Here is an 8,522-nt window from a genome sequence, read left to right on the forward strand (position 1 = left end):
CGCGGTCCGCAGGAACAACCCCCAGCAGGCCATGCGCAGGTTCCGGACACAGGCCAAGTGATCGCCATCGGCTGTGAGATTCCTCCACAGAAGGAGAAAAAAAAATATCTGGGGGAGGAAAAAAAGAAGATTAAATCTCCATCAGAGGACTTCTGCCTGTGTTCGGCATCTCCTAGCTGCAGAGGAAAAATGACTCGTGACTCGGGCCTCTGAGGGAGCGATCATACGTGTCCGGGGTGGTTTTTTGGTTTTTTTTTTTCTACTTCTCCTAGTGTCGACAGGCACTAGGCCGAGGCATGCAGCACCCGCTGGACATGGGCGCCCACTACTACCCGCCCGATGTCCAGCCGGACCACAGGACTCACCGCTACAGGAGTTTCATGATAGAGGAGATTCTGACGGATCACCCGGAGCACAAAACGTCGGCGCCGGCCGGAGAGCTGCTCAAGTTCGGGGTACAGGCTCTTCTGTCCGCCCGGCCGTTTCACAGTCAGCTGGGTGAGATGGAGAACAGATGAGCTTGGCCTTTTACCCAGTAGACTGGTTTAAAAAGGAGAACAAAAAAGAACAACTCAGTTAGACCTGTAGATTTTTAATCAACGTTGATTTGATCCTTTGTCGGCAGCTACAAGAGATTTGGCCCCCTCGATTGTTTTAGCTTAATCCCATGTGTTATTCGAATAAGAAATTTGGATTGTTGTCTTTAATCCAGATTCTTTTGTCTGTCAAATCAAAACGCAAAATTGTGTGAAAAGGAAAAAAAAAGCAGAAAAAAAAGTTGGGGATTTTCAAAAGATTTTAAAAAATAATGCTGGAAGGTTTTAATGAGTAAAATGCAAATGTGGCCAATTACTACTTTTCAGTTTTGTGAAATTGTGATTATTTTAAACAAATTATTTTAGAGGCTTGTTGTGTTTTTGTTATTGTGAAAACGGTTTAGGGTTTTCAAAAAAATTATTAAATTCCTTGGTATTTATGCTTATTACTCCAATATTTAGTTCGAGCAAGGTGACTGAATATTTAACTTGAATTTGTAGCTTTTTTTAACAGATAAAAAAAAAATAATTTTTCTAAAATGCTTTTTAGCTAAAGTTTGTGAGCGCGTGCACTGTGCAGGATGAACCGACTTTGCTAATTTTTTGTGCTTTTATTTTCTGAAGAAAAAAATAACACTAAAGCGACGAAAAATATAAGCAGGTTTTGATATCCGCTTTGTTTCAGAGACGCTGCGATTCCTCCAAGTCTCTGATGAGCTCAATTCAAAGCGGGTTAATAAGGTTAAATTGTAATTTCTCTGTCTGTAAAGCGTGAACGTCTTAAAGTGCCTTTTAAACGTTAGCTACAGTAAGCGCTAGCAACGCGTTATGGAGGGACGACCGTTTGTTGCACTTTCGAGGGGAGGTCATTGTGAAACTGAAGTTTACCTTCGAGAAGCTGCTATTTAAACTCGACCTCCATGTTTCCTCTCCCACGCCGCCGCAGTGCTGAAAGCCGACCAGGCGAACCTCCTCAAATTCCCCTTGTCCCCGCTGTCCTGCACGCTGGGCTCCGCGCTCGGCTCCCCGCTTCTGTCCGCCGCTCCGGGCCTGCAGGTCGGACCCGCCAGCCACCACCTGCCGCTGGACCTGCACCTGCGCGGGAAGCTGGAGCACGGGGCCGACTGCGGCGGGAAGAGCAAGAAGGGCCGCCGGAGTCGCACCGTGTTCACCGAGCTGCAGCTCATGGGCCTGGAGAAGCGCTTCGAGAAGCAGAAGTACCTTTCCACCCCGGACAGGTGCGTCCATTCACGGGCTTTCACCCAAAACCGCTGGGCTTCAGCTCAGACATTCATCTTCATGTGGGTGAACTAGAAAGAGAACGTTCCCTTAAAAAGACCTCCGCACTTTCAGCTTGTAATAAATGAAGGAACGAACCAGTGCAATAATTCTTCATTCTAAATTTTGCCTTTCCTCTCTTTTTCAACTCCTCCACACACAAACACACACACACACACACACACACACACACACACACACACACACACACACACACACACACACACACACACACACACACACACATATAAATGAGAGAGAGAGAGAGAAAAAATGAGCGTCAAAAGATGAAGTGCAACTTTTGTTGAATAAAGCACTTACGTGAGGCATAATGTTTAGACCTAAATTGGTGTTATTTACATGTTTCCATCAGTAATTCGTTAGAAAAATGTAACGTGAGGTGCGGGCTCAGGATCCGGTTCCTTTATTCGGTTCTTGTCGGGACCGGCGCACAGAAAAAGTTGAAGACAAGGACTTGTTATGGACATGTAATAAAAAAAATATATACCCAGAGTTTTTTAAAATAGCAGCATTTTCCTGGATGTTGTGTTCTTGTAAACGGAGGTTTTCTGATGAAATCAAACTTGTTTTTGGCGGATTTGGACCAAACAGGCAGGTTTTACCCGGACACAGCTTGTAACACAACCTCTTGTGTTCTCGTTTCTTTTTGCACTCTTTAGTTTGATTAAGTCGGAATCTGTCACTTTTTCATGTCATTTCCCTGAAACATTTAGAAACACAGGCAGTCCAAAGGGGGAATGTTGAAGTTGCTCATGTGTTGGATTGACTGAACTGAACTGAACTGAACTGTGTTGCCCTAAGATATTTAGGTCTTTACGTCCAAAAGGTCCTCTAGCAGTTAGGTGGGCTTTATTTGTGACATAGGAACATTGTTTGGCTTTATTTTCAACTGTAAAATGCAAACTCTTAAAAACGAGCTAGGCAAAAAAAAAAAAAAAAAAAAACACGAAGGCCTCGACGTTTGAGCTGCTACTGATGTTTACACAGGATCTGCAGGTTCAGCATTTAGAAATACAGAAGAAAAAAAAACTTAAAATATTCACATTCATGTCATCACTTTATTTCTAAAAGCACATGTTTTTATGTTAAATCTGTAATATTGAAAAGCGTCTGTGTGTGTTTTGCTCCTTGCAGAATAGATTTGGCCGAGTCCTTGGGCCTCAGTCAGCTGCAAGTGAAAACCTGGTACCAGAACAGGAGGATGAAATGGAAGAAAATTGTAAGTTGTGCCCTGATGATGATGATGGTGATGATGATGATGATGATATTGGTGCTCTGTATTGCTGACCACAGGAATCTGTTTCACCTTCAAATTTCCCATTCTCATATCAGTGGTAGCAGCAGCTTTGTGTTGTTTTGTGGTTGGTGAAAGACCAGAAAACTGAGGATTTTTGGGGGAGAGAATTGAAAATAAGAGTCTTGCCAAAGAGTCAAAGCGCTGCAAAATACACAAAATCTAATCAAATATTCTTGTTCATGTTTCTAGTGTAAATGTCTCAGTACACTTGAAATAAGACAAAACTAATTTACATGTGACTTTTCAACAAGATTTGATGGCTTTTGATGAAAGTCAATAATTCTGTAATATTGACATAAAAGTGTTAGTTCCACTGGTTGATTATTTCACTTATAACAAGGGAATGTCTTGTTATCAGAGAAATAATGCTAATGGAACTAACACTTAAAAAAATCAATATTAAGGAATTATTTACTTAAAATAAGCTTCTATATCTAGCTGAAAATGTACTTATAAGTTAGTTCTTATTTCAAGTGCACTACAAAAACGACACCAGAAATGCTTGGTGAGATGTGGTGTTTTTGCAGTGTGGGTGATCATTTATATTGACACAAACCTGATTTTTTTTTTTCTTCTTCTCGTTCCCGTCTGCAGGTTCTACAGGGAGGAGGCCTGGAGTCGCCCACCAAGCCAAAAGGCCGACCGAAGAAGAACTCCATCCCCAGCAGCGAGCAGCTCTCTGAGCAGGAGCGATCTGCTGCCGACGGCGACCATCAGTCCGAGGGGTCGAGCTCTCACTTCGAAAACATGCAGGAAGAGTTAAGTAATTCAGCTGGACTCGTGGAGCCGCTGGGACGCTCAGCGCTCCTTTAGGAGAACGCTTCCAAGAGACCTGTTATGTTCCAGGAAGCAGCCATGTTTTTTTTTTTTTTTTTTTTGCGTTCCCTCATGATGAGCTTGCTGCTGTTCAGGAAGGAACTCAAACCTTTGCAGTAGGTCTGTTTTCACCTTCTAAGGACCCACTTTTTACTCATCTGTTTTGCATTCCTTTTTATGTAACTGTGCTATGTTTAATTATTAAATATATTTTCAGTAACGCTTTCCTCCTGTCATTCTAAAACGACGTGCGTGTTCGCAAAAGCTCGTGCGACTGGAGCCTGGCCAGCGGTCGGGTTTATGTGGACCAGAAAACGTCAGACGTCCTCAGACCTGGAAATGAAAAACACGCGCCGCTTTACTTTGACAGGAAAATGTTGATAATAGCCGACCAATCCCCACAGAATCCTAAATCACTCAGCAAAAAAGCAGGCCGGCAACTGAACAAGCACTCTTCATGTTATGCTGGATGTATTTAAATAAGCTGTGCAAAGGAGTGATAAAGGGTCAGGAAATAAATAGAGTTCAGTTAGACTAATAGGTCATTTTAAAACTTTTTTTTTTTTTTTAGTCGGAGCCTATAAGGAGTTTTTATGTTACCAGATTTTTTTCAAACTTTTCTGAAATCCGTTTTTCTTTGTTAGCCTAAGATACCAGAAAACAAAAGCTGTCACTTGTTTTCATGTTTAAAAGAATAATTGTTTTTACATGTCTCAGTAGGTTAGAGCTGGATATTGAAGTCAGATGTTACATTCAAGAATTCGTTTGAATTTTTTTCTCAGTTTAAAAAAAAGAAAAAAGGTGAAACGCATAATTCCACATATTTAATGTTTTTCACATTTAAAACACATTGTCTGTAGTTTACAGCAAAATACCGCACACTTTTTTTTAATTATTATTATTATTTTTTACCGTATTTGTAAGGTAGAATTCGCAACCACAGCTGCCGGTATTTTACCGTAAATTTAAAAAAAAAAAGTTACAGACGTCTCTTTATTTCTGCCAAAAAGTGAAACGGACAATTTGATCAGACGCACAAAGTAATGCAAGATTATACACCAGGCTGAAAACAATTATTACAGAATCAATGACAGGTGTGTTAAATATCTGCTTTAATGTTATGCGTAAAAGGTCATTTTAATCAGACAAACAAGCCTCTTCGGAAGGAAAATGGGGAAAAACAAACAAACAAAAAAACATTCAAAATATCTGAAACTGAATCCAGTCGTGATGTCAAACTAACTCTCTGCATGTTCTTACACTGACAGCTCTGCAGCTACGAGAATTTGCTGGATCCAGATGAGCTTCAGTCTAATTCTAAATTGCGTGCTGAAGAAGGAAAACGTCATCATAATCCCACTGCGCCCAGTTTGCGGCTCAAACTGGAACATATGGCTGAGAGCGGGCCCCCACTGCGCAGGGCGGAGCCCCACTTTTAACCGACTGAGAAAAAGGATATTATTTGACAACAATGTTTTACAACCAAAGATAATATTAGAATAATAATAACAAAAACAATGCGCCACAAAAAAAGGGGCTGATATTAGCTTCAACGAGGCTGAAGCGGACTGAACACAGATTTCAAACGCAGTTATGTCTTATCAACAAAGCGGGCTGCTCTGAATCACAACTGAATGAAAGATTAAATTAGTTATTACTGAATATATTTTGTTTTTTAGCTGCCAGGTTTATTGTCCCTCAGAGTTCCTGGTGCCATTTTCACGGCACTCAGAGACGCTTTACGTGCAGTGGGCCATTCCTCCTCGCGAGCGCACGGTTAATGACTCGTTCCGTGACAACTCACGTTAGCTGGTCTACGTCGCGCTACGTCAACACCTCGCGCTGTCAAAAGTGCACAAATTTGTAGTTCGAACCGAACATCACGTCTGAGAAAACTTAAAGTCGTGGAAGCGGGGGCCATTGCTTTCTTAAGGTGATGATGTAGCTGCAGTGGAGTGACCGCTTCAACGCTTCACTAGCAACGAAAATACTTTATTCGAGTTCTTTAACCCTCCAAAACAAGCAATGTGTTGAATTATATTTTATGTGATGTTTAAAAAAAAACAAAAAAGAAAAACAGTTTTTGTCGGCTACTTTTAAAATGGTTGCCTCGGTTTATGTGATGAATTTTCTGAGCCTTTATTTTCAGAGAGAACAACCTGCTGTGGATTTTCATACCGCGTCAGAACGAGCCCTGTCCGAACTGCGCTCCCAGGCTGGGCCGTCTGGGCCTCCGTCGCCTCTCCACATGCAGACCTGCAGCCTCGGCATTTTTCATCAAGAGACGTTTGATGGGCGCTGAGAACGGAGCCGGAATCACCGGGACAAAAACGCACATTTACGTTTCCGCCGGCCTGTTCCTGACAGCGTGGAGCCGCACGCAGCGGACTGCCTGTCATCGGCCGCCAGGTTTATTTTAATAAGCATCGAGCGCACAAGATGAAGAGCAAATATGGCTGTTTGTTTTCACTGACGATGAAATCGGTGGATTAGATGATGAAGATCTGCCTCGGTCGCAATTTTCAACACGGCTCGGCTTTATTTATACTGCGGTTGTCAAACATTATAACAACAATAAGAAACATGAGCGGCGCTGCAGAGAGCAACGTAAAGCCCAGAATAACAAATAATATTGGGGCGCTGAAAGTGTGGCAGTGTACGAAACAGGTATGGGATTATAATAGATTCAGAAAGTGTTGGACGCTTCACTTTTTTGTAAAATAAAGAGAAGAAGAAGTTGTACTTTTTTCTCCCTGTAACCGAATCAGAATCCTTTAAATCTATCCAAAGCGCTCTCTCTCTTCTTCTCTCTCTTTTTCTCTTTCTTTCTGTCTCTCTTCCTCTCTCTTTCGCTCTTCCCCTCTCTCTTTTTCTCTCGTTCTCTCTCGTTCTCTCTTTCTCTGTCTCTCTATTTCTCTCGCTTCCTGTCTCTCTCCCTCGATCTCCCTCTCTTCCTCTCTCTCTTTCTCATTATTTCTCTCCCTTTCTTTCTGTCTGTCTCTCTGGCCGGAAGTGTGTTGGATTAGCTGGAGGCCGAGGCCCTGTCTCAGAAAGCAGGATAAGTCAAAAATCAATCCTGGGTAAATTCTGGGGATAACTGTGAGCATATCTTTGGTTTTCGGTTCCAGAAAGCCAGACAGCTGTTATCCTGAGCCGCGTCGCTCCGTTAACCTGCTGGTACCAGGATGGTTTGTCCTGCTTTCAGCTGTGACCTTCCCCTAAGCATAAGAGTCAGAAACTGCTTGTCGTTTTGTGGTGTCGATGGCGGCGAGCAAACACTCTGTTTCATGTCTGTATTGACGTGTTTTCGTCCCCGTCAATTTATCTCAGTGACATTTCAGGCCCCACGTCTCTCATGTCATGACAAGGAGGATGCCAGCTCACTAACTGGGTTCCTGTCAGATATGTTACCGTAGCAAACGCAGCAATAATAAAATAATAAACTCCACAGCAAAAACGTAGTATCATATTTTGACAATTCAAGCATAATATATATTGGGAGTCCAAAGTACAGTAGATATTGAGTCATCACTCAATAACAATTCCATCATTGTGGTCTTTTTTAATGAAATGTTGAACCTGTCCTTTATTTTAAAAAAAACTGCTGAGGGAGGCAGCTTAAAATAATAATAATAATAAAATAATAATAATAATTCTGCGGATTACCCTATAGGACTGACTAGGACTAGAATTGTAACTTTAAGAAGTAATTAAATAAAACAAAACAACAAATGACATTTTATTTATTATGGGTTTTTCTTATTTTTTGACATGTAATTGCACAAAAAAAAAATAAAAATCTCGTAATTTCTACCATCTCTTAAGGTATCATGAGGCGTCTTGGTGAGAAGTTATGAAGCTGTAAGCTGTGTGTAAAGATATGATGGATAGTCCAATCACTCAGATTCAAAATTAATTATGGTTCATACATTCTAATTTCATCCTCATTAATTACATCAGTCCAATAAAAAATATCTGTAATGTATTCTATTTGTTTTTTGTTTGGGGGGTAAATTTTTTGAAAATTAAACATTTTACTATGTATGTGATGTAAGTTAATAGTGTTACATTATATTTTGAATCACCAACAGTAAATCAAGGAGATGATTTATTGTCAAAAGTGTTAACAAAGGTGCTAAGGAGTCCAAAACAGAATTTTTTCATATTGATCTGATATAATCTATTATATATGTTATAAAAAGTCACCCCATGCCTGCATGGAAAAGTTCAATAAATGGGGGGGGGGATCATAATTCACAAGCTCAGCATCACCAGTGGAAGGACGAAGGAAAACCCTAAGCATTTCCGAGTAAGCAATTTGTCTTGTTTTCATCATCCATCGGCATTTTAGGGATTAATAGAATCCATTATTATTAATAATATCATTAATAATTTATTTATTTTCACGGCGCTCTCGACTGTGAGGATAAAACCCAGATCTCAAAAGTTTATTCCTAAACATGTAATATGGCTTTTATTTCTATTCACTGCACATTTATTTTTCTTCCTTCCGTGTTCCTGCAGAAGTGCTCTTAGTGTCAGGTAAAATCCAAGTCTGGTACCTGTAACCCCTC

The 8,522-nt window shown here is 40.8% G+C and overlaps 1 protein-coding gene and 1 long non-coding RNA gene across 2 annotated transcripts; one reads left to right on the plus strand and one right to left on the minus strand.

Moving 5' to 3' along the window:
- On the plus strand, positions 1 to 4,126 carry barx1 (BARX homeobox 1). Its single transcript, XM_055027103.1, has 4 exons — positions 1 to 498; positions 1,483 to 1,774; positions 2,970 to 3,054; positions 3,727 to 4,126. Exons 1-4 carry the CDS (start codon positions 297 to 299, stop codon positions 3,943 to 3,945), a joined length of 798 nt encoding a protein of 265 aa, XP_054883078.1. The 5' UTR covers positions 1 to 296; the 3' UTR covers positions 3,946 to 4,126.
- Positions 19 to 1,570, minus strand: LOC129358213 (uncharacterized). Its single transcript, XR_008605775.1, has 3 exons — positions 1,425 to 1,570; positions 366 to 540; positions 19 to 108 (listed from the first exon to the last, which is right to left on the minus strand). It is a non-coding gene; the product is annotated as an uncharacterized LOC129358213 (long non-coding RNA).
- Positions 4,127 to 8,522: the final 4,396 nt, after the last annotated feature.

This window comes from Poeciliopsis prolifica, unplaced genomic scaffold (genome assembly GCF_027474105.1).
Source record: "Poeciliopsis prolifica strain line A6 unplaced genomic scaffold, Auburn_PproV2 SCAFFOLD003, whole genome shotgun sequence".
NCBI classification, from domain to species: Eukaryota; Metazoa; Chordata; class Actinopteri; order Cyprinodontiformes; family Poeciliidae; genus Poeciliopsis; species Poeciliopsis prolifica.

Excerpts from the sequence above, each read along its gene's own strand:
- barx1 (XM_055027103.1), top strand. The coding sequence starts at position 297 with ATGCAGCACCCGCTGGACATGGGCGCCCACTACTACCCGCCCGATGTC. Across the intron at positions 1,775-2,969 it reads TACCTTTCCACCCCGGACAG|AATAGATTTGGCCGAGTCCT; the intron begins GTGCGTCCATTC and ends TGCTCCTTGCAG. Across the intron at positions 3,055-3,726 it reads GGATGAAATGGAAGAAAATT|GTTCTACAGGGAGGAGGCCT; the intron begins GTAAGTTGTGCC and ends TCCCGTCTGCAG.